General features: G+C 39.8%; 1 protein-coding gene across 4 annotated transcripts in view; it reads left to right on the top strand.

Annotated features, from left to right (window-relative positions):
* Window positions 1–24,171, top strand: part of khdrbs3 (KH domain containing, RNA binding, signal transduction associated 3) — a 191,241-nt gene that overhangs the window by 158,315 nt on the left and 8,755 nt on the right. For all 4 annotated transcript variants that reach the window (XM_040021132.1, XM_040021131.1, XM_040021130.1 and 1 more), the window contains one exon: window positions 5,674–5,756. In XM_040021132.1, coding sequence (XP_039877066.1) covers window positions 5,674–5,756 — 83 coding nt within the window. The remainder of the gene's footprint in view (window positions 1–5,673; window positions 5,757–24,171) is intronic.

Below are 24,171 nucleotides of genomic sequence, written 5' to 3'. Positions count from 1 at the left end.
AACGATTTAAAAAAAAAAAAAAAAAAAGACGACGACGATTGTACCGCATTTTGATCCGGGACGTAATCTGCATGAAAACAAGAAAATCTGACGTGTTGGAAATAGAGAATTAGAAAAAAATAGAGTCAACCTTATTAGAGAAACAGTTTTTGGCAGTTCTGCTTGTGTTTGTTTGATTTTTTTAAAGCAGGTTCTGTTTTGCCACAGGGTATTGCCATCTTACTAGTAGGCGTAACAGCACAAATGTCAGTCACTGTGGATTTTTATCAAAATATTGTAACCCTGAAAACTAGAATTGTTTTTCACAATAACACACAGGGTTTCTAAATGAATTCAGTTCAGTTTTATTAATAAAGCCCTAATTTTACTACCATATCTCGGCTAACTCTGGATTGTAAGGTAAACCCTTCCTATTATGAAGAAACGATTCCCAACCATGTGAAACACGAAGAACTAAGACGTTACTTATTACAGTTATTCATATGAGAGAACCATTCAAATTAAAATAACATGTTCTAACCACCGCCTATTTTATTATTTTTATTCACTATGTTTTTATTTATTCTTCTTAAAAAAAGGCTAATCTGTAACATGGATGTGTCTTTTTCTGGTAACAGGTGAATGAAATTGTAACCTGCTTTTAATAAAAGCCTGGCACAAATAAATTTCATCTTGTCTTTTAATGTTATACTTATTTTGTATAAAAAAATTGATATGTATTGCTGCTATTGCTGCCACATGATATGAAATCAATACAGAACACACGTAAAAAGGGATAAAGTTATCCCTGTAGGAATATTGCACAAATATAGTACACAGAGTTTGACGTGAGGAGCTAAAAAAAAAAAAGTAGTGCTTTCTTTTGTTTCTTTTTTTTTTTTGTATTAATACCATTTCCTTGCAGTCTAATGCTAGTCTAATAGAACCCACAAAGTGCATTTGTGAGGTGAAGTCTATTTGTTTTATTGTAGTAAATTTTCTGAATGACAATGCAGCATAGCAGAGTATGGAGGCTACTGGCTGCTGATGAGGAGGAAAACTACTCTTTAACTCTCGATTACAGAACCCCCCTGCAGCCTTGATAGCACAGGAACAGAATAATTTTTCTATTAAGATCTTCACATTTAATTATTATTCCTCAGACTGAAGGAAATTGAATTCAACAATGCAATTTAAAAACAAATAAAACTGCGTATTGTAGAGGAGTAGGGGAGTCATCTCCCTGGTTACATGACCGCTGGTGGGTCTCAGCAGTGAACTGGAGCTTGTACTATAGATGTGCCATTGCATGGGTTTCCATGGGCGAGCAGCTTCATGCCAAGCCTTACATCACAAAATAGGATGGCGTGATTTAATGCACACTACCACTGGACTCTAGAACAAATTGTGCTTCATTATCTGGCAGTCTGAGATCGTTACCTGCATGACGCCATTGTGCCAGGTCTGTTTGGTGGAGGGGGGATAATGCTATGGGGTTGTTGAACCCCGCCTAGTTCCAGTAAAGGGGGTAATTAATGCTTCATCTTACTACGATATCTTGTACAATTTTTGTACTCCCAACTCTGCACGAACATTTTGGAGAAGGCCCTTTCCTGTTCCAGCATAAATGTGGTACAGTGTACGAATTAAAGGTCCATATAAAGACAATGTTGGATGACTTTGGATGTGGAAGGACTTGACTAGCCTGCACCGTGCCCTGACCTCAACCCCATCGAACACCTTTGGGATGAACTAGAATGGAGATTACAAGCCAGGCCGTCTCGTTCAACATCCACGTCTGTAATCACAAACGCTCTTTAGGAGATTTCCTGCAGTCACACCCCAAAACTTTGCAGAAAGTCTTTCGGGAAGAGTGGAAACTGTTGGTGCTGCAAAATGTATCATACATCTTCATGTAGATGATATTTGTAGGTGGCCCAGTACTTTTGTCCATATGGAGTATCAGTGACTTAGGCTGGTAGACTTTCTCCAGCCCACACAGCTCATTATTTTTAATTAGCCATACCTTTTCAGTACAGGTACTTCATGATGTCGCTCTGTGTCATTAACTATCGAGCTTTAAACACAGCCAGATGTCTGATGTGGTATTTTTCCACATCATTTTATGTAACTCTGCAACCAAGTAGGACAGACGCATTCCTTGCTAATTTCATTAACTTTGCTTTCCTTTATACACCAGCTAATTGGTTTTAGTTTGAGACACGGAAAAGTTAAGATTTTTTTCACGGCATTAAATGGTGTAACTCATTGGGTATATTTGGAAACCGACTGTGTATGTTCGCTCAGTCTAGCAGAAAAGTGTTAGGTTCAAGTGTAACTCAAATAACTAAATTATCTCCTGTGAATTATCTTATTTGACAGCTGAGTCCTTCTAAGGATTCTCGTCATTCAATATTCAGGACCACCCTTGTTTATTCCAGCCTGATAAAGTGACCTTAAACCAGAGTCAACTTTTAAATACATTGAAATGGGATGTTCTCAGAGTAATGAGACAAAAGCAGACGTCGTTCTGACAAAAACAGCAACATTATTTTAAATTCAAATGGGAAGACATTTATAGCCACACACAATCTTTCCAGTCGTCTATTAGTTAACGCCGTTTCAGCTTCAAACACTTGAGTTGTGGCTTTTCCATTTCTTTTTAATACATTTAAATATTCTGTGATTAAAGATTCATAGATGATGTTAGGAACCTGATGCTTGACTTCATGGCTGGAAAAAGGAGGTTGCTATGGAGAAAAGCATCACCAACTTAATGAAGCCTAATATAAGATAGCTGCTCCTTTCCTCACCTTGACTGATGCCATGTAATAAACCACCGAGCCTTATAAAGTTATGTAGTGTTCAGAATGGAAAGGTGCTACTAGTCTTAATTCTAGAAAAAATCAATTGCTGTCATTTGTTCTCATCAGATTTTTTAAAACATTTTTAATATTGCCAATATTAAAAATGTCACCAATTAGTATTTTCACCATTGCTCAATGGTTAGTATTCTAAAAATAAACATCATTTCAACATTAAATTTATGGCATTTTGGCATGAAGCAGCAAGCATCATGGCTGAAAAATGAAACCAGTACGTGTGCTAAAACCTGCAGTTCCTCTAATGACCACTAGATGCTAGTTTTAAAAATTGAGCGATTTTTTTTTGACTCGGGACACAAAAAAATGAGTATTTTTTTTCTCCAAAAAACAATATAAATTTTTCATTTCGGTGCTCTGAGCAGGTGAAACTCCTGTGAAAAGAGGTGGACATTAACCAAACCTTAACCCTAGGTTGCCAATAAAATGTTAACAGTTAAATATTCATGTCAGTATTATCCAACCTTGCGTTTGTCAGCCTGATCCTTTTTTACTATTGCCACTGTTTTTCAGGTTTCAGGCAGAGGGAAAGCTTCAGTTTCCTCTGCCTGTTGAAAAGTGGTTTTAATTACGTAGCTTTTGACAAAATTGCACTGCCTTTTGAGAGCCTCTGCTTTTGAAGTGGGTTCAAGAGGGTTCATATTGTAGAAAGTACAGTTATTGACTAAATTTAGCCTTCGCATTAGTGTGAAGAACTGTTTATGTTGCAAAAGTGTTTGTAACTGTAGAATTAGAAATGTCAGAAGGGACTTTAATTCCCTTAAAGCTGCCTCAAGACAAATAGAAAAGAATTCACAATTTTTCCACGTGAACACCAGTAACATAGTACCTTTAAAATACTACAGTCATTCAAAGTGGTTTACAACATAAAATTAAAAAGGAAAAAACAATAATAATAATAATAATAATATCAATAAAAACAATAATAATAGCAATTATAGTACAGCTCTCTGGTGGTTTCATTTCTCGGTTCCTATGGGGAGCATAGTGGCTAAATGCATTATCAGCCTGTTTAGTTCCAGATCTGGGAACTACTAGGTAACCAGATGTTGCAGACTTTAGAGACCTACCAGGTTTGTATCCATCATATTTACACCCCAATCCATTTAAAGATTTTAAAACAATCAATTATACTTACTGGAAGCCAATGCAGTGAACTGACAACTGGAGTCATTTTTGTTACAATTCTAGGAGCAGCATTGTGAACTAACTGTAGCTGTCTAATAGTCGTTTAGGGAGGGCAATAAAAAGAGCATTGCAGTAGCCTTCCTTTATAAGAAATAAACGGAGAGAACCATCAACAAGGTTCAGAAGCTCAGAGCTCAGCTAAACTGTTGAAAGTAGTTTTAAGAAAACACTTAAGCTTGCTTTTCCTCTATTTACATTCAGAAGTATCTTCCTGTTTGCCCGATTCAATTATGACAGGTGCAATATCGTCAAAGATCCTGAGTTTCAGAGTTAAACTGATCAGGCTGGTCATCCACAGACTAGCTGTGGCTGTCACTAATAAAATACCAGCATTTTCATTTAAATATATGTTTTAGTTGTAGGTCTTGCTTTACTTCATGGGGTGATCAGCCCACTGAAGAAAACACAAAAATTAATAAACATTAATAAAAGTAATACTAAGGCCACTTAGCGATCAGTAGCTCTAGTGTATTACCATGAATGTGGGTGTTATGGGTTAGCTGCTGTACCAAATCAAACAAAGCAAAGAGTTATTTTAGTTTGCTGTCAGGAGGGTTGCCAATATGAAGATTAAAATTGCCAGTTATAGTCTGAAAAAGTCACCCAGTTGGATGACCAAGAAGTTTCCGCATACTCCTATCCAGCAGATTCCTAAAATCCAGCTGACGTAATTCACCACAGACTAAGAAAACAACTGCCTATCTCATACTTTACCCAGAGACAGGGAAGTCTTACCACATCTGAGTTTCCTTTGTTATATGTCACATGTAGTTCCTTCACTTTGCTTCTGAAGGATTAAACATAAAAGAGTCAATTCAAATGCTGTCATTTGGCAAATGCATGTTTCTAATCAGGAATTAAGTTTTTAATAATAACACGGATGTGATGAGCATTTTCTTCTGGTGCTGAATCTTACAGACATTCGTTTCAAGCTTGCAAATAAGGGGCAGATGGAATTAGCCAAGAAGTGTGTGGGGGATGAGAGATGTGTCGCTAGGGGTCGACGCCTTTTGTGGAACATAAGTCCCATTTATCCCAAATTAGGACGGGTGCGGCACTGGTTCGCTTTGATGTTCCTCTTGGCGGGGGCCTGGGTAGAGTGCGGGGGTGGGAGGGGTGCAGATTGCTGGAGTATAAACAGATGTTCAAGGCTCATCCTTTGAGGTGGTGATGAAACATAGCCACAGCAAGTCTTTGCATCCCACTGTCAGTTAGTTGACACAGAGACAAGGGCAGGGCTGCAGTTGCTACTCTAATAGTCCTGCATATGTACTTCCAACAGCAGCAGATGAAGCTTTTTGACCTATATATGTGCTGAAAGCTTTGATGTATTGCATTGCAAAAAAGTTGTCTTTAGTAAGAGATAAGATTTAACGACACTCGTATGATGTCGTTAACCCGCATCGGAAAGGTATCGAACCGCAGGTTAAACAAACAGCACAACACAGACGAATGTATTAATCATACTGTATGTTTTCTTAACCTCATCGCTCCACATTTCAGCAGGTGTGATGTTGAACAGCTTGTCATATCAACATCCTGTTAATGTCAAAATGTTTTCTGGATTTTTTTCTGTGTTGAGCTTCATCTAGCTGGGTAAATTTTGTCTACTTTTTTGCTACAGGAATACGACGACGGCTACGGGACAGCTTATGATGACCAAGGATATGAATCGTATGACAACAATTACAGTAATCAAGGACAAAAGTAAGTTCGACTTTTTACCGAAAGAGTCACAAGTATTACACATTTATTCCACAGATTTATGGGTAAATGTGCAATATACGACTGTTTTAATGCATGAGGCACCAAGTACTTCATTGAGATAATGTATGATAATATATTATCACAGTGCAATACACCATGACTATCCTGTAAGCTGGAAGCAGTCCTCAGAAGCAGCGAGGAGGATGTTACTTTCAATGTTTTTGGCACATTTCAGGAGGATGCTGCTAATAAAGTTACACAATTACAAAGTGAATTTATTAATAAATTTATTATTATATTTACAAAATACCACCCTTTTTGTCTTGGTCGTATCATTTTGTTTTTGTTGCATTTATCTGCGACACCTTAAAGGCCGGTCTGTGAAAATATTGTCTGACATTAAAGCGGTCCGTGGTGCAATAAAGGTTGGGGACCGCTGTTCAGGAGCATCTCCTAAATAAGAGACCCCAAGTTTAGAGCAGAATCGAGTTTGGCGTTAATGTTTATTGTCATTGTTATAATAATAATAAACACAAAACTGGCAACATGAAACATGGGTTAAAAATGTAAACATAAAAGCAGAGCAGCCCCTCTTTTCAGTCTAATTTTCAGTTAACCTGTCCGTCCACCCTGACCTCCTCCCTTTGTGGACTTCGTAGTGTTCTTTCTGCGTCGCCTCAGTTTGTCGTTTGCTCCAGAGAAAACTGCTGTCACCCGACAGATGGTGCTGTCACAATGACTGGCTTGTAAAAATTGAGAATACAGTGCAAGAACTCATGTATTTACGCTAACAGTGGAACAAATGCTGCTGTTGGAGATGGCGGAAATCAAAGGCAGTAAATATTGGACTTTAAACATAAACAGTTTTCTAAATACCCACAATCTCTCGTTTTCTGCTGGATGTACAGGGTGGGCCATTTATATGGATACACCGTGATAAAATGGGAATAGTTGGTGATATTAAAGTCCTGTTTGTGGCACATTAGTATATGTGAGGGGGCAAACTCCTCAAGATGGGTGGTGACCATGGTGGCCATTTAGAAGTCGGCCATCTTGGATACAACTTTTGTTTTTTCAATAGGAAGAGGGCCATGTGACACATCAAACTTATTGGTAATGTCACAAGAAAAACAATGGTGTGCTTGGTTTCAACGTAACTTTATTCTTTCATGAGTTATTTGCAAGTTTCTGACCACTTATAAAATGTGTTCAATGTGCTGCCCATTGTGTTGGATTGTCAATGCAACCCTCTTCTCCCTCTCTTCACACACTGATAGCAACACTGCAGGAGAAATGCCAGCACAGGCATCCAGTATCCGTAGTTTCAGGTGCTGCACATCTCGTATCTTCACACCATAGACGATTGCCTTCAGATGACCCCAAAGATAAAAGTCTAAGGGGGTCAGATCGGGAGACCTTGGGGGCCATTCAACTGGCCCACGACGACCAATCCACTTTCCAGGAAACTGTTCATCTAGGAATGCTCGGACCTGGCACCCATAATGTGGTGGTGCACCATCTTGCTGGAAAAACTCAGGGAACGTGCCAGCTTCAGTGCAGAAAGAGGGAAACACATCATCATGTAGCAATTTCAAATATCCAGTGGCCTTGGTTTTGTTTGTTAACTTCACCATTCACATTAAAGTTTGCCTCATCACTGAACAAAATCTTCTGCGTGAACTGAGGGTCCTGTTCCAATTTTTGTTTTGCCCATTCTGCAAATTCTGTGCGCCGATCTGGGTCATCCTCGTTGAGATGCTGCAGTAGCTGGAGTTTGTAAGGGTGCCATTTGTGAGTAGCTAATATCCGCCGACAGGATGTTCGACTAATACACTGTGGGCTCTTGCTGAATGAAGCTAGGACAGCCACTGATGTTTCTTCATTACTGACAGTTTTCTTGCATCCACATTTTGGCAAATCCAACACTGAACCAGTTTCACGAAACTTAGCAAGCAATTTGCTAACTGTAGCATGGGAGATGGGTGGTCTCGTAGGGTGTCTTGCATTGAAATCTGCTGCAATGACCCGGTTACTGCGTTCACCAGATATCAACACACTTTTGATCCGCTCCTCACGTGTTAACCTCTTTGACATGTCAATGGCTGTGAACAAAGAGAAACTTGTAAATAACTCCGAGCATTCCTAGATGAACAGTTTCCTGGAAAGTGGATTGGTCGTCGTGGGCCAGTTGAATGGCCACCAAGGTCTCCCGATCTGACCCCCTTAGACTTTTATCTTTGGGGTCATCTGAAGGCAATTTTCTATGGTGTGAAGATACGAGATGTGCAGCACCTGAAACTACGGATACTGGATGCCTGTGCTGGCATTTCTACTGCGGTGTTGCTATCAGTGTGTGAAGAATGGGAGAAGAGGGTTGCATTGACAATCCAACACAATGGGCAGCACATTGAACACATTTTATAAGTGGTCAGAAACTTGTAAATAACTCATGAAAGAATAAAGTTACGTTGAAACCAAGCACACCATTGTTTTTCTTGTGACATTACCAATAAGTTTGATGTATCTCATGGCCCTCTTCCTATTGAAAAAACAAAAGTTGTATCCAAGATGGCCGACTTCTAAATGGCCACCATGGTCACCACCCATCTTGAGGAGTTTGCCCCCTCACATATACTAATGTGCCACAAACAGGACTTTAATATCACCAACCATTCCCATTTTATTACGGTGTATCCATATAAATGGCCCACCCTGTATATTTAAGCAAAACAGTTGCAAAACTTTTTTGCCAAAAAAACCCTAAAATCTAAACGAAACATTCCCCACCACTCAACAAAGTGTGCCAAAAATCCAATTCATAACTAATGTGACCCATCCAGGGTGAGTAATAGGAACAAAACTGCATTTGGCAATAGGGTGAAACATTAACACAGCACAATGCAACAGCATTTTTCAAAATGACCATAAAGCTCAAACACCCCTTTTAAATGGCTGCACGAACAAACTGAATGCTACACCATGTCTTTTATGCAGCTTGAGTTCGTGCCAGGGCAGAAACTTGAAAATGACATTTATCTTAACAGCCTGAGTGAGTGCACTGAATTAAAAAGCAGTTAATATGCAACGAGTTGTATTTACATCTCTTGAAGGATTAAATGGAAGTTTTGATTGCGTTACACAAGGGCAGCGAGTTCACTACTTTCTGGGCATTTGGCCTTAAGTATGGAACGAGGATATGAGCTAACAATGAGATTTTGAAGTCTTGTGGGTTGAGAGCAGCTGGATTATGGTGTGCATATTGTTAGGAGTCGTTTATGCTGTTCTGCCCTGTTTGAAACTCAGAAGAATGCTTGCTGCTAATGAAGCCTTATGTGAAGTGTGAAATGTTTTCACTGACCTTTGAGTCGTCCTTTGCGATATTCTCAGAAAACACCCGCTTCAACTTAAAAAATACAATTAGGTAGGTGTTGAAGATTTAATATGTCTGGGCCTGGTTGTTAGTGAGAAACTAATCTTTGAATCTAAGAGCTTAAAATAAACCTCTCTCCATAGCCTCAGTGACGTAATCACAGTTTGCTCCGAGGAATTCATTCCGGCTCATTGTGATAAACATATTATCTATGCTTTAATCATCCTTTAAAAATATCAGGCGAAAGGTGCATTTCCCTCAATGTGTCACTGCGGAATAAACAGTCTTTGTGGCATGCTGCTCCATTTAACATAGGGTCCTGAACAGCTAAATGTAGAATATTGATTTTCTTACATCCAGGCAGCTATCACACTCTCCAAGCCACACAAGGTCAAAGGCTTTCACTTTGGTCTTCCACTGTATTTTATCAGCGCACAATGCACTACATTTATGTAGGCCTGCCTGTGCCACTTCAAAGAAAGAATGATTGTTGCCACATTTAGGGTGTCAAAAATTGGATTGAATTGGCGGCAGCTGGGGCAAAAAAGGAAATCAGTCAGAGAGAACAAAAACAGCATTATTCTGTCTCCTGGCTTTTGTGAGTAGGGTGGTCGATGTTTTCTTTTGTAGAGGTGTCAGGATGTATGTCACCTCGGCTTCATCCATCTTTTGTGCCATCGCTCTTTTTTTTCTCTCTTTTTTCCTTCGTCTTTTTTTTTTTTTTTGTTCTCACACACGCTCTGTCTCCGGCTCACACCGACTGCCGTTCGGAGCTTGAAATGTTGGCGGTTGGGTGTACACATGCTTGCCGGGGGAAGCGCCGGTCCGCCTCAGGAGTCTGAGGCTATTTGTTTTAAAAGCAGCCGCGTGAATAATAGTGGGGGTGTTTTGGTGGCAGCACAGGGAGGAAAAGAATGGAGTCCATCAAGTAGAGGCTGGAGGCTGGGCGGACTCTGAGATTTTCATGTCTGTTATCTGGAGGGAGACGAAGCAGCTAATAGGGCCCAGACACAGAAGCCTTTGCCTCCAGAGACAGCTGATGCACTTACTTCCTCTCTTATTTGTTTGTCCTGTGCCCTGGATGTGGATCACAAGTTACTGCAGGCTGACATTGTGCGTGTATGAAACAGAAGCCTCATGCAGGGCCTGGGATAAGTGGTCTTGGGCAGATCAAATTTTCATTGTTTGTCCATAAACACAGGATATAATTCGTAGCATGCCCTCTTTGTTTGTCCTTTGTTTACTCTGACAGGAAGTATATTTAGAACTATGTTCATACCTTTAAAAAAAAACCAGTAATCTGTTTGTTACCTTTAATTGCCGCTTCCGCAATTAAAACTGCAACAGAACGCTGTCCCATAACTCCGTCGTCACAGTTACAATCCTGTTTAGCTTTGTGATAGACAAAGGTGCATTATTTTCACCTTGAGGAAAGTCATAGCTGGTTCCAGCTGCAGCAGGGCTTTGTGGAGAGAGTGTGTGTGTGTGTGTGTGTGTGTGTGTGTGTGTGTGTGTGTGTGTGTGTGTGTGTGTGTGTGTGTGGACAAGAAGTCTCCTAACAATGTTTCTCACAGCCTAAGGAGCTCCCAGTCACCAATCTGAGCCCCGATTGCATGGCAGGATTTCAGCTGCCGGAGGATAACAAGCAGAACAATTTACAGTCTCTCTGTCATGGTATTACCCGATGGCCTTATGCTAGAAACAGGGCTGCCATTTGTGAACACATAAGGAAAGAAAGAGGAGGCTGCTGATTTTAAACTGATTGCGATGCAGCGTCAGATACCTTTATTAACTTGAACTGTTTTGTGCAGTGAATGCAATAAATGTTGCTGATCAGTTTTGTTCTTATAATATCTTATCCTATAAGACTTCATCTTACTTACACCTATTGATTCGGCCGAGTCGAAACGCATTACATTGATTTATACCACTATTATACACACAAACCAAAGAATTCATTCGTCTTTCTTCTTTTAGATTCTGAAACAGCTTCCTCTCCTGTCAAACACTCACTGATTAAACCATTTTTCCTACTAAATTATAAGTTGTTTAAATATTTTTTGGGTCTTAAATTTCAACAGAATAAGAAATAATTTGCATTTGGGCATGTTTCCCTGCTTTCTAAAATTATGTAGATTAAGGATTCAAGGAGCTTTATTCGTCATTCGCATCACATGTTAACATGAGGTGGAACGAAATTATGTACACATGGTTCGGAGTGAAAAGAAACAAAAATAATGAAGAAACAGAATTTTTTTTCTTAAAGTTATAAATAAATAGTTGTTTTTTTGGTTTTGTTTTGTTTTTTGTTTTTTTTAACAAACAGAAATGACAAGTAATAAGACAATGCAATAAATAATACTATAACTAGAGTGTAACAACCTGAGTACCAGTATGGAGTGTGGGTATAAATATAGCTGTAAATAAATACTTTAGCAGCAAAGGGCATAATGACCAGCATTGATAAAGTGACAGTGTCAGTAAGTGTCAAGTGGTGGTTAAGGTGCTACAATAACAGTTCTTGTCCATTTATGCACTGAGAAGTCTCACAGCTTCTGGAATGAAGCTGTTTCTCAGTCTGGTGGTTTTGCATTTAATGCTCCTCAGCATCCTGCCTGAGGAGAGCGGGACAAAGAGTGTGTGTGCTGGGTGAGGGGGGTCCTTCATGATACAGGTGGCCCTCTTCCTGCATCTGGAGGTGTATATGTCTGTATATGCCAGAGCACAGAACACTCTCCACCGCACATCTGTAGAATGAGATGGGGATTGAGCTCTCCATCCCCGCACGCTTCAACCTCCTCAGGAAGTAGAGCCTCTGGTGAGCCTTCCTGATCAGGCTGGAAGTGTTTTTTTCCAGGTGAGGTTGCTATCCAGGTACATACCCAGGTACTTGTAGCTGGGTACTACTTTGACTGCAGATCCTCCAACATGCAGGGGTGTGTGTGTGTGTATGTGTGTGTGTATGTGTGTGTCTTCCCCTCCTGAAGTCCACAATCATCTCCTTAGTCTTCTTCTCAATTAAGCAGAGATTGTTTTGCCTGCACCAGTCCTCCAAGTGTTCCACCTCCTTCCTGTAGCCGGTCTCATCATTGTTTGTGATGCAACCAACCATAGCTGTGTCGTCCGCAAACTTTACAATATGACAGCCTGGATGGTTGGGTGAGCAGTCATATGTAAGCAGCGTGAACAGGAGGGGACTTAGCACCAGTGTTGGTCAAGTTACTTGAAAAAAGTAATCAGTAACTAATTACTGATTACTTCCCCAAAAAAGTAATCCCATTACTTTAGTGATTACTTATTTTCAAAAGTAATTAATTACATAGTTACTTAGTTACTTAGTTACTTTTTAAAACCACGATTTACAACCTGAAGAGGTGATAAAGTGATAGATCTTTCAGCCCAATTCTACTTTTTCTGCATAATCCATCATACAAAATGTAATCAAATGGAAAAGTCTCTTTTTTTTTAACTTGTTTTATCAGTTTTAATCTTTTAACTTTATGCATCAAGCAAAAATTTTATTATATGCAACATTCTCTGACTTGAATAAATTAGTTTAACATTTAAACCTATTTTCTGCACATTCCAGCACATAAAATAAAATATTTTTTGTGTTTACACTCACTCTTTCAAATAGATGCAAGTAAAACACAGCAGAAAATAAATAAAGTCAAAGACTCAGTGGTCCTGTTGCTCTATTTTCACCTGTAAAGCAGGACTGCGGTAGGCGGAGGTTTACCCTGGTGCAGGTGTGCCGCGGTCAGTTGAAGAATCCGCGAGTTTCTCTGTGAGTTTCCCATTACGTCGTAGCGCACTCGGTGCTTGCTTGGAAGTTTAGGGGGTTTTTTTCGCTGTAAAAAGAAGTTTTCTTCCCACGCACAACGGACGCTAATGTTTTTGTCACTTTTTATGGAATCCAACTCAAAGTAAGGTCAGTACTTCCACGCTTTAAACGCTGCACGCTCATACTCTCTCCCGCACTCGATATGTGATCCATTGTTGATCTGCACACAGCTGTTGTCACTAACGGCGCACTCGCTTACGTCACTGTCGTGAGACATTCTCGCAAAAAATCACGGTTTTAGTAACGCAGTAACGCAGCGTTCCTACGGGAAAGTAACGGTAATCTTATAGCTGGACGATATGAGATTTTTTCATATCACGATATGTTTTTTTCATTTCAGGCGATAACGATATCACGATATAAGCCAAATAACTATATTTGTAAGATTTAAATGTGCCGTTGCTCACAAGTAAAATGTGAAATAATCAGCAGCTTGTTTTTATTTAAATATTTATTTCCCATAATAAGTTCAACAGGGTAGATGTACTTAAGGAACATGAGACTTTTTCAGATAAAATAAAGGCAAATATTGCAAACTACACAAAAGGCAGCCACTAAAGCGTTTAAGTTTCAAAATAGAACAAACGAAACGGACTACTAAATTGTCAATTCCACTTAGAAACAAAATATTAATTCTAAAAATAAATCTTAGTTTGTTTTACAGAAGAACAGACAAAACTGACTAACTTTTGTCAATATCAAATAAACTGAGAACTAAAAGGAAATTCTCAATCTGTCCTTGTTGTATAGCTTAGCTTTTCAAACAGTTTTAACAGTTACTTTAGTCTGACAAAAGCCAAATGACGAATTAGCGCTTCCAGTCAGAGGCTGAGGCTACGTCCACACGTACACGGGTATTTTTGAAAACTGAGATTTTCCGTTTTCGTTTTAAAAAATAATCCCGTCCACACATAAAGGCAGAAATGAAGGAAAACGCTGCTATGAACATGCCAAAGCAGCAGGTGGCGATATATTCCTAACCGTGCAGAAATGTTGGCCAATCAGAAGTCTAGAAGCCTCGGTGGGAAAAAGTAAACAAAGCTGGGGCATAGAAGCAGAACAGAGTCGTATGTGTGGACGGACAGTAACTGTGTGTATATGTAAGCATTTAAACACTGCAGAGAGTAGAATTAACAGTATTGTAGAAATTCATTTCACCGAAACAATAACGTGGCGCACAGTGTGACGCATGCACCAGTTTATTGTATTTCCAGACTTGCTTTCGGCACAATTTACAGTGAACGCTACTCTGTTTTTTGTCAGACTTGAAATAGCCGAAATACCTTCACACTACGGAACTTCTATGGCTCTTCCGTTCGACAATCTCTCCGACATTGGAACCATCATCTGTTTTCTCTTCGGTCACGCTCGGTTGATTTTTCTAGTCGGCACACTCATTTCCTCCATTACCCGCTGGCTGCTTCCCAAACAAACACACATGCGGCTTGGCACTTGTGCTGTACGTAACAAGTCACGCAACGTGACGCTGCGGCTGTGATTGGTTCGGCTCTGCGCTACTTAATTTGGATTGGCTGACCTTTTTTTTTTTTTTAAGAGGACAAGAGCGGCGAGGTCTATCGCGATAGCTTAATTTCTCTATCGAGTAAAAGTTATATCGCGATACATATCGTTATCGTTCTATCGCCCAGCTCTAGGTAATCTAATTACCGTTTTTGCAATAGTAATCCCTTACTTTACTCGTTACTTGAAAAAAGTAATCAGATTACAGTAACGCGTTACTGCCCATCTCTGCTTAGCACACAGCCCTGAGGGGAGCCAGTGCTGAGGACTCTGGAAGATGAGGAGACGTTGTGGATCCTCACAGACTGCGGTCTGTTGGTCAGGAAGTCCAGGACCCAGTTACAAAGAGAGGAGCTCAGTCCCTGGGTCAGTCATTTGTTAACAAGTGTCTGCGGGATAATTGTATTGAAAGCGGATGAGAAGTCCACGAAGAGCAAACGGACATAGGAATTCTTCTGCTCCAGGTGGGTGAGGGTGGTGTGAACCATAGAAGAGATGGCATCTTCTGTGACACTGATGGTGGCTTTGATGTGGGTCATAATCAGCCTCTCAAAGCATTTCGTGACGATCGGCGTGACGATTAAGTGTTTACTTGAAAATTGCTAGTTGGAACCCTGCGGCTATGTAATAATCCACATTCTTCAAAGTGCCCTATAGGCGCCCCCCATATAATTTCAGACTCTTCTAATACATCCATCCATTCACATTCCTGTTTTCTTGCTAGCAGTTTTCTACTTTGCCTGATCCATTGCCACATTTCTCAGTGCATTACCACCACAAACTACCACTCAGTTCAATGTTTGATTAGCTAATGCTTTTTCACGGATATGCACAAACTGGAAACTTTTGAACATTATCATCAAAATGAACTTCAAAAAGAAGAATTAGTTGATTTAGTGATGCTAAAAGGTGTTTTATTTTAATATATATATTTGTAACTGATATTAAACCATGCATTTATATTTGCAAGTTTGTCTAAAGTTCCACTGAAGTGGAAAAAAGTAAGGCAGGAATGTCTTGTGGAGTGTAATCTTTATTTCGGAGTGTTTTGATCTGGAAACGGTTGGCTAATATTTGAGGAATTACATTAAAAAAATCCAGATTTCAATTTCACAACAGCATAGATGGTAGTATAAGTTTAGCTTCCAGGGTAAAAAGTTTGTTAAAGCTGTAACTAAGAAGTTTTTATCAGATTAGTAAATTAAGATAGAGTTTCATAATATCTTCTTATAAAAGTGTGGTGTTTTATAAAGGCTTTAAAGTTACAAAACTCAAAAGTGGTAAAAAAAAAAAAAAACACTTTGTCCCTTTACCTGAATCCAAGATGATAACAGGGATTTCCTTAAAAATATTCAGGTATGTATATTTATTCAGGAATATTTTTATATGTCCTCTAAAAGTAACAAAGAAAAACAGCTACAGGTCTTAACAGAGTGGGAGGAACTGTGAAATCTTTGGCATTAATACTTGAAAAACGACAACGTTTTTAATGGGTTTAATTTTTTAGTTTGCTGTGGTTATTGTTACAGGGCTCATCAACTATATGTTTCTGCTTTCGATTGTTTAAATAAAAAAATCTGCACACAGTGGCTTTAACATTATGCTTAAATGCAGAATGCTGACACTTGTTTTACATCTCTGTGTGACATCGCCCCGCAGTGATAGAGATCTTAACATTCTGTGCCGTGTTTAACTTGCATAAAAGTGTTCTACCACACATTACTGTCTACAAAGGAAAAAAAATGTAGCCACTGACAAATGAAACAAGACAACCTGTGTAACTGTACTGTACATTCTGTGTCATACAGAACAGCCAGAACTGAGTAATTTAGACATAATTAAATTTGAAAGGCAAATAAGGCACTCGCAACCTTAAGACATAAGACTTGAGCTAAAAAGCTGTTTTTAGATGCCCTGAAGACATTTCACGACATTTACATCTTTCAGAAACGAGCTGACGCCTGGGGGAACCTCACAAAACGCTACCTCAGCATGACAGCCGTGGCAGTCGGTCTGCAAGCTCCCAGATCACAGCCTCCTCTTACCGTGTTTATACAACACAAAGCACTGAGCTATCATCATTTTTTGGAGAGGCAGCTTTATCTCTGGAGAGTCATTGAAAACTGCAGCACTCTGCTACCAATCAAGCTGTACGGTCAAGGAGGCTGAAGGGGGGGAGTACTTGTGAGGAGAGGGTCTTTAATTTTATTAGTGGAGAGGAGGGCACGTCTCTGTAGGGAAATGAGGAGGATGACAGCTGTGGCACAGCGCTGGCTGGACACTTGGAGAGGTCATGGTGAGGTGATTTCATGCAGCTCGGGTGTGATCAAAGTATTATTTCACATGCGGCACCTCAGAGACTTTCTCCTGCTGACACCTCGCACCTTCCCTTGCACCTTGCTTTAGTATGCTACATTGTAGGATGGATCCGGAAGCCGGTGGGCACAAGGATAGATCTGTGACAATGCTTTAAAGGGCAGACGCATCCCAGAGGAGCAACAGCAAGCCTTAGACAAGAGACGGGCGAGAACTGGAACACAGGAAAGTGGCTCATTTTTCTAAGTTTCACAGTACTACTTAAAAAAATAAAAACCCAAAACAATCTGCATCACCAACACGCACAGTGGATGGCGACCCTCCCCTAACCCCCCACAATGTCCAAGATTTGACTAAAGACTTGAGCTGAGCATTTTCTCGTCAGTGCTGTGCAAATTTGAAAGTGAACAACAAGGGACTGCGTGGTCGCACGGTAGCAACTTGTTAATTACCTCATATACCTGCACTAAAGTGTACCCTGCTTTAGCGCCCTTCCAATAATACTAATTGGGACTCATCAGAAAAGTGTTTAGTGACTGCATTGATTAAGCAAACTAAAACCTTTTTTTCTGTAGACTTTTATACAGCTTATCTTTTTCTGGCTTTTAGAAGGAATGCAGGTTGAATTGGGCATTACTTTCAGAGCCATCCGTAGTCCATAAACTGTCTTATCCCACTAACAATGCATATAACACAGGAAGGGATTGGGGTGGGTAACAAAAGTATACTTTTGTAATTATTGTTATTCTTTTTCTGTTGTGGATATAATCCAGTGGCAAAAATGGCTAAAAAAAGTAAAGTCTGTCCCGTATTCAAGTTAAGTCTGTCCCGTATTCAGCAAGTGAAAATAAAATAAACAATAAAAGGTGAATCAAATGGACCATTATGGCAAGGCTGGGATGGTCAATTTGGTAAAGTAAATCCGTTGGGCATCTTTCTTTGCCTTTAGACAATAATTCTGATGGCAAAAGAGCAAAACGGGACAGGCAAAAAAAAAAAAAAAAAACAGATATCAGGGGTGCACAAAGCAGCATTTCGTTTATCTGTTGTGTAACATCAGTTTTGTTGCCCTTTTGTCTGGGATCACGTTTCCTAAATGTGAAATGTGAGTTTGTGCTCATTTAAATGGTTTAAAGAAGCTAAAGGATTTTTAAAAAGATGAGGTATTTATTAAATTGGGAATTTCTCTTTTTTCCTGGCAAAAGTGAGAACGAATGAACAACAAAAAATATTGGTACTGACCACGTTTTTAGCATTTTTATCAACCCAGAATTTCACAAATCTTCCATAGTTATTGTGAACCATGAATGCCTGAACAGAAAATATTTGACCTCAGTAAATCGCATGACACGGTGGGGTTAGGTTTCACAGTGAGTTCACCCGAAACCTTGGCTGATTGTGACCCACACCCGTTTTTCACACCTAATGATAGAGGATCATTAGGGCGTCCATGACCCTCTTGGGGACTCTCCCATAGGCTTTAAAATCTGGGACTCTCCACCAATTGCTGTTAGAACTGAAGAAGCTTCTTGGTTGAGAGGTGAAACGTCTTCAGGTAAACTTAAAGAAGTCCAGACGCTTTTCTTTCTGAGCTCCATAGACTACGATGACCTGGAAGACTGAGAACCTTCACAGACAACAGAAAATAAGAGTAATCTGCTGTTTATTGTTGAGTTACTTCAGCCTAGAACAGAGAGGTGGTCTGATCGACTAATGCAGAGACCGTTGTTGCCTTTCCTAGAGCCGCGCTGATAGCACAACTAAAACTGCTGGGAGGAAAAGTATTTTTAAAGGTCGTACATTTCCAGCTAAAGGGCGCTAACACAGCTCCGGACCATCTGCTGTCACTGGGCCATAATTGAGCATCTATGGCAACTGATGCCCAGAGTTTCTGTTCTGTGTTTGAATCAGGCATTAGTCCCACCCCACCGGAGAGAGAATTTGGCAGGTGTCTCGTTATTTAACCTCATTATTCAGTGGTTTTACCATTTTAGTGGAATTTCTTTCCTGTACTTTTCCTGTAACACGGGAGAACCACAAGCTGACAACTCAAGCTTAGCAACTCATGCATTCGCAAAGGCCCCAAATGATATGCATGTCAGCAGCCACTTGGTCTCGCCTACAGTCTTTACAGTGTCTTTAACTGCATGGAGTGACTCAATGTGTTTGATCATTCAGCCTTCGTCATTGCTATCGCTTTGATGTCTGCGTGTTGTGTCAGAGGCCTCAGGCAGACAGTTAGTAAAACAGGAAAACTTGTGTTTTCTTTTTTTTTATTCTTAGTAGAGATTGGCTGCCTTAGCTGTCTGCTTCTGAAACGCCTGTGGTGGCGTCACAGATGCTGGGTACCTAATGCTTTTTTCAAGGTAGGCAGCTTGTCAAGATAAGTGACAGGTGCTGGTGTGGGAATTACACCTTCTGAGGGAAAGGAGGGTGGGATTTACAGTACTCTGTGTCTCAGGACCAAAACTCACATGTTGTAAATTTAATGCTCCATAAATAAGACAAAGTCTTTCACAGAGTCCAGATGCTCAGAATGCAACATTCAAAACATGTTGAATTTTAAAGAATACAGTGCCTGACTTGACTGGAGCAGTGTTTCCCTTGGAGGAGGATTTCTTGTAGTTTCCAAAAAAGAGGCAAGCTCGAAAGAAGACTTAGTTGGAAAGTCAAATCTTTGCCGTAGGTCATTTTGTCCCTCTTTGTGACTCTGCGGCAGGGGGTCAGCAGTGGAGATAGCTTTGCAATCAGTCAGCACGCTGAGCAATCACCAGTGTATCCATAACGAAGGTTTTCATTTGAAATTATGTGAGCCTCATTTCATACAAAATGGTGGGGGAAAAAAGGTTGTTCCACTTTCTTTCTGCCCGTCTTATTTTCATTGTTGTGCTGTCTGTGAAAATCACTCAGCCGGTATAATCAGCGCATTCAGCGTGGGACATTTTTCATCAGCATTTTACTTTTCAGCCTTGTGCCAAGAATGAATGAAAAACATGATTACACGGGGAGCATCAAGGAAGCACTTTTTGGAGTCCCAGTCATGATCAGTTAAAGTGTGCAATATGCAGGAACTAGGCTAACGGTAGAAAGGCAACCTCTCTCCACATCAGACCGCTGCGTATTATCTGTACAGCCCCTTGCAATGTCCTACTAGATTTCCTCAAATTTATCACAGCGGACTGGAAGACTAATGGCGATGGAAGAAAACAAAGTCCACAAGGGACGTGTACTACATCATTCAGATTTAACACTGCCATCTGTTTCGTAGTGCCCAGGAACAGCAACATCAGTGCTTAAGATGAAGCATTTACAGAGATGACAGATGTGAAGAGGAGAGGAAGGGTCTTTACCAGTGGAAATGCAGGCCTAGATTCAGATGCCTGATCAATGAGACACAAAGAGACACACTTATCTAATAGGTGTTGTTTTTGCCTCTCAGGGTTCGTGCTTGTGCTTCAGACAGATGGGCTCTTTCTTTCCTGCTTTTCAGGGCAGTGAAGTTTGGGGACACACAAAGCAGCAGACGCCTTCTGCTAATGAATGTCAAATCAAAAGCTGTCCTATTAAGAAAGTCAAAGCGCTTTTACACCTACGACAGGGTGATATCTCGACTGAGATCCACCCCAGGTACTTCATCTCATGCTTGTGTTAATGCCTCCAGCTGTGTGCGTCTGATGCGTCAGCGATGGTGAATTTATTCTGTGTAGATATATCAGTGTATAAAGTACATTGAACTAAATCGTATTCTGTGAAAGATGTGAAAGATACATATATCAATACAATAGAATAAAAAGGAGTCTGTATAATCTATAACTTTGTTTAGTATTCGCTGCATTTTGGGGTGAACTGCATTTAACAGGCAAGTGCATACAGGTGGTGAAGGAGTCGATAGCAGTTAGGGCTCTGCCATATCATATCATCTGCAGTAATACCAGTACAAATTTTTATGTGACGGAACAATTAAAAATGTCATATAGCTGTTAAATTTGCAGTATGTAAATGTACCTAAAAAGGAGCAACTTTAACAGCCTCCAATAGAGTAAAGTAGAAAATGTGCAAGAAAACTAAAGGTAGAAACAACAAGCCCGTTTCAGCACTTGAGGCAAACATAGGTAAAAAAAAAAACGAGCATCATAAGCTCCAGTCGCTAACTGTACTCCATATGATGGATTCAAAGGTGGATAATAATTTCTGATTCGGTTACATTGTGGAAAAGAAGAGCTTAAAGCAGCTGGTGAAAAACCTTAACACACAACATCCTAGGTAGAAAATATCTTTCACTTTTTTCATGTGACACCATTGTGCATGCTCCTGATGAGTTTTAAATTTAAGTTTGTTATAGTTGTTTGAATAGAGTCACACTCTATTGAATACTACTGACTGCAGAAAAACGGGATAGAGAACGCCACTCATTTACCTACACTTATACATTCCAGACATCAATAAATGTTCAGTATTTTCTTTTCTGTTATCACACATTTTTATGAGATATTGCAATATAATTTTGAGGATATATCACCAAACCTTAGTTACAGGACAAAAGCATATAAAGCAAACAAATGTTTATTGACAAAGCAGAGAAGAGTGGGCCAGAGCGTGTGACTGGACATGTGGAGAACTGGCTGTGCAGAGCAGCGGGGTAACCATAGCTGACCTCAGCAGAGAGTCCAGAGTGTCGAGGACTCATCTAAGCAAATAAAGAGAGAAATGTGGAGAAGAGCAGCTAAATCAGATGGGTTTCAGGCCTGAGGAGCAGAGCTGGAGGGCTGAATACTGAGGCGGAGCAGTGGTGATGATGGATGGAGTGAGGCTGCAGGTCCGGTGGCAGAGGTGGACAAGAGATGAACTTTAACTGCTCTATTTTTACAACATTTAATTTATTAAAACGTGGTTCTCAGTTTGTTGTAATTTTGAAATGTTGACAATAAGCAGTTTAGTCTGTTTCAGATATGGGAGCTCTGTTTTTATTTTTCATTCTAGCAATTCTGTTATCCAAAATTTATTTTCAACCATAATTTTCTTCCTCTATAATTATTAAATTATTTCGATATGTTAGGTTTTGTGTTATGTGTTTTACAATTTGCAGTGAAATCATCGAAATCATCTGTAAAAAATACTAAAAACACTCATAATTTTAAATACTAATGCCAGATATTTTCTTTGCATAGGGCAGCCAGTAAGAACAAAGATGACTTAAAGAATAGAGTGCTTAAATTGCTTGTTTTAGATAGGTGGATGAACTGAGTGGCAAAAAGGCCCAATGAGGGCTTTTTAGTTTAATGATTCAAACCAAGATTCTCTGATAGAGTACAATTTTTTTTTGACAACTTTATTTATAATTTTCCAATATGACAAAAGTACTGAAAAATATAATTCGAATTGCGATTACAATTTACAATATCCAATTTCATTGTACTACTGTACTATGTATGACTGTGCAATGACAATGACAATAAAGAGTTATCTTATCTTACAAACACTGCCATTGTGAAACTGGTTACGCCACGCAGTGGCAAACCAGTTGGATGCAGGAAAATGTGTAATCTATGGGCACATACAAAAAAAAAAAGTACTATCACGTGAACAAGGCAAAAAAAACAACAACAAACAAAAATAGAATAAAATACATAAATAAAAGGCGGGGCTGCATTGTGCGCAGTTCTTTTTTGCTTGCTACAGATAGTAGGTGGCTTTAAAGAAAGAAAGAGAAAAAAACCCCAAACACAGATAAAAGCAGTATTACATCATACTTCAGTAAATGACAACTTCTCCACATATTCAACAAAGGATGACCAGGTTTTGTAGTATTTACTTTGAGACCCTCTCAAATTGTATCTCAAATGCTCTATCTGCAAGCACCTCATCACCTCTCTCACCCACTGAACAAACACTGGCGGACCTGAATCCTTCCATTTAAGAAGAATTAGCCTACGTGCCAGGAGAGATGAGAAAGCCACTGCATTCATTTGATAAGAAGTTATCCCGTGTTGGTTTGGGAGTACACCAAAGACTGCTGTCATCGGATTAGGATCCGAGAATTGTTTTCCCACACACATATGAAAGAGCTTTAAAAACTAATTCCCAGAACCGGTTCAAATCAGAGCAGGTCCAGAACATATGGCTAATATTGGCGGGTGATTGCTTGCACCTTGGACATCTATCATCAGAGGTATTGTATATTTTGGCTAGTTTAGCTTTGGTTAGGTACGCCCGGTGAAGAATTTTAAACTGTATTAAACAATGCCGTATACAGATTGTGGATTCATGGATCTTGCTAACACTAAGATCCCATAGGTCGTCTGGGATCTGGAGGTTTAAGTCCAGCTCCCAGGCATTTCTGGCTTTGGACACAGAGTCTGCCTTTATATGCTGCAATGTGCTATATATTTGAGAGATGTGGCCTCTAGCCATAGATCAAAATTGCAGACAATCCTCAAGTGGACAGTCATTAGGTAGACTTGGATAAGAAGTGAAGTGTTTAACTGCAAAGCTACGTGCTTGTAAGTATCTAAAGAAGTGGTTCTTCGGGATTCCAAAATCTTTAGATAATGTTTCAAAGGATTAAAATGACCCTTTAACAAACAGATCAGAGAAGCAGATAATTCCTCTGCTGTACCAAACCTTGAACCCTGCATTGCTCTGAGCTGGTAAAAAAATATGATTTGACGCAATAGGGGAGCAGACAAGTGACCGCCTCAGCCCGAAATGTCGTCGACACTGAAACCAGACATTGGGAGAGTTCTTAACCACAGGATTTTTAAAATTAACATTGCGACTGACTGGTAGACCTGAACACATTATTGCAACAGGGGATATGGTGAGATTACTGTCTAGCTCCATAGTGGACCAAGGCGGCCCTCTGCCCTCCCTGAAAAAGGTTTTAGGAAGAAAAAGGGGTATCATCTGGAAGAGGTACATGAATCGAGGCAAGACTACCATTTTAATTGTGTTGACCCGCCCAGCAAGAGAGATGGGTAATACTGACCAGCGTGCCAAATCCAATTTTGTTTTCTCTAATAAAGGGTTCAAATTTTGTTTTACTGATAAGCGTCTGTGATTTGAATACCCAAATAGGTGAATGAGGAGTGTTCCAGTCTAAACTGAAAGGCTGAGTAGTCAGCCTCCTTCGCCAGACTGTTAATAGGGAACAGTGTGCTTTTAGTCACAATTTTTTAAACATGGGCTTAGAAATGAGTGTAATCGGTCCAGTTTAATGAAAAATGTTTTATGCACTGCAGAGCATCAAAGGAGTGTTTGGCTTCATAAAGGAGAATTGTTTTTATTTTTTTATCTTTGACCTTCACGATGCATTTTAGGACTCTGGCCAATATAACTGAGGAGAGACAGTAACTAAGGAGAGAAGT

This window comes from Simochromis diagramma, unplaced genomic scaffold (genome assembly GCF_900408965.1).
Source record: "Simochromis diagramma unplaced genomic scaffold, fSimDia1.1 OVJJ01000753.1, whole genome shotgun sequence".
Classification (NCBI taxonomy): Eukaryota; Metazoa; Chordata; class Actinopteri; order Cichliformes; family Cichlidae; genus Simochromis; species Simochromis diagramma.
Note: the sequence above shows the minus strand (reverse complement) of the source record. Positions and strands in the feature narration are given on the sequence as shown.